Below are 2,262 nucleotides of genomic sequence, written 5' to 3' on the forward strand. Positions count from 1 at the left end.
GTGCTTGGAATTCAATGCGAAGCGCCAAAGTGGGTCTTGCCTCCACGTCAGAGTCCTCCACACCGCCTGGAAATCAGAAGGAAGCTGGACTGTTGGGCTTCCATACAGCCCTCCTTATCGGTCACTCACTCACCTCATGTATCAGTAACAGTCTGGCTGGAACGGCCTTATTGTACAGCACATGTATGATGCAACCGCTCGTGATGAAATCTATTCACTTGGCCTGATTGTTCTACCAGGAGAGTCGATTATCTGTAGCAGATCGGTGCGCCTTACTCGACAGCCCTATTCCCTCACTGAAAGCAGCCACCTTCCGGAAAACTGGGACACCCGTGGACTAATGCATATCACATCACACACTTCTTCATAGTGGTGGCCGCCGTATTCCTCTCACGGGCCTTTTGCCACGGCTCGGGCAAGAATGACTGGTAGGTCCTCGGGACATCACGAGCTCTGGTTTAGTCACTTGGATTCTGTATTCGGGTACTTGAATCTAGGTTAGTAGTTAGGGAACGGCCAAATAGTTGCAGAACGTCGTATGCTAGAACCTAGCATGACCCCAGTCTCATACGTCGACATCCACCCACCACGTGCATCGGGACCAGCCGCTCCCTCGTGGGTCGAGCTTTCTTTGCCTGCTTCTAGACCTTTGAAATGGCCCAGATTGTAATGAAAGTCTTATACACACATCACAAGGTTGCACAAATCCGTCAACGGACCCATTCGCTCCTTCCCCTGGCCCACAATATGCAACGTCAACGCTGGCAACCTCCAGGGTAATCATTGTCCTGTGTTGCTTGACCGGTGACTGAAGAGATCAAAGCGCTGTTGTGTCGACGATTCTATTGTCTGTTTATTTTTGTGCAGCGTCCACAAGAGTCACTCGAGTCAAAATGCAAGGCCGGTCACAGATGTTGACTCTGTCTGATCAATTCCGTGCGGTCCTCTCCGTTATCAGGAAGGCCATGATGATTTTAGCAAGTCCATGCCTGGAGATTTTCTTTCCCGGGAGGAGGCTCTTGTGTTTTAGGGCCACTCTGTGTGCGGTAACCTAGACAAAGCGAGGCCGACCAAATGCGTCTTTGCCGCAGCCAAGCAACAGGCCTGGCATATCAGAAGGGCCCACGAACACAACACTAACAAAATCCAACCAGATCGAATATCTGCATACAAGCACATGCTACACCTATTGCTTTTGCTTCTGCTTCGTGGGCGTCGAAGCTTTCCAAGGTTGCTGCAACGTTTCGGAAAGGCAGAGGAGACATGGTGAAATCGTCACGAGTAGTTAGTATTAGCCCGTTATCATCTTTGTTCACTGGGTTGGGAAAGGAGCCAAGGTTTATACAAAAATGTTTGGCCAGTAGAGCCATAGTACCCAGACTGTCGGTGCTGTGATGGATCAGTTGTGAGACCGAAGCGAGGGTGGGGATGTTTCTTTCACGGACGGTTAGACGGTTAGACCTGCCTGCGACTCGCCGCCAAGGAATACCAAGCAACCTGGAACTCCTGACAGCATGGGTCATAGCTGTCTTATGGCGAGCAGCCTGATGACTTGGGCCGGCATAGAAGGAGCCCTTGCCAGTTTCCAGTCCCGGCCCTCACCGGAGGAAGCGCGTGCCGCATACGAAACACCGTTCCCGCCGCCTGCTGCCCTCGAGGTCGCTATTTTGATCTTCCCCACGGCATCCATCGTCGCACTAGCCTCTGTAGACGCGGCTCTGGGCTGTGAGAGCACCCGTGCCGAGGCACGCTGTGCAGGAATTCTAATTATCCGCACCAAGCTGGTAACCAAGCGACCCGGCGATGCCCTCATACGATGGTGGCACGCAGGAGCTCAGCGCTAGAGAAGGATAGTACTCACCGCGGCAAGGAACCTTTGCCGCCGCTCTCTGCCGCCGGCGTTGGGGTTCTCAATCTGCTGGTTCCTGTGCCCTGTTGCGTCGTTGTCGCCCATAGCTTCCAAGGACTGAGTAGCGATGCTTCGCACTTTCATTGCATAGGGAAGTCGAATATGAGACGGTCCCCTTGCGATGGTTACGGAATTTCACGTATGCATATGTCCCATGATGTAAAAGTGGATATTCCCCAGATTATTTTGTTTGATTCCCCCCATGCATTCTTTCTGAAAGGCGGTACCGCCAAAAGGACCATGGAGACTGGTTTGAAGACCACTGGGGTATGTGGGTTCATCCTGAGTACCGGCTTGTGGATCTTTTAATCAGATGGATCTAATGCTGACGGCATGGGAAATCCATATCTGAT

At 52.2% G+C, this 2,262-nt stretch overlaps 1 protein-coding gene across 1 annotated transcript; it reads left to right on the plus strand.

Annotated features, from left to right (window-relative positions):
• Positions 1–1,514: 1,514 nt before the first annotated feature.
• On the plus strand, positions 1,515–1,844 carry INS49_010011 (uncharacterized protein; the record flags this gene model as incomplete). Its single annotated transcript, XM_043170737.1, has 1 exon — positions 1,515–1,844. One exon carries the CDS (start codon positions 1,515–1,517, stop codon positions 1,842–1,844), a length of 330 nt encoding a protein of 109 aa, XP_043025302.1.
• Positions 1,845–2,262: the final 418 nt, after the last annotated feature.

The sequence above is a fragment of the Diaporthe citri genome, assembly GCF_014595645.1.
Source record: "Diaporthe citri strain NFHF-8-4 chromosome Unknown scaffold_4, whole genome shotgun sequence".
Taxonomy (NCBI): domain Eukaryota; kingdom Fungi; phylum Ascomycota; class Sordariomycetes; order Diaporthales; family Diaporthaceae; genus Diaporthe; species Diaporthe citri.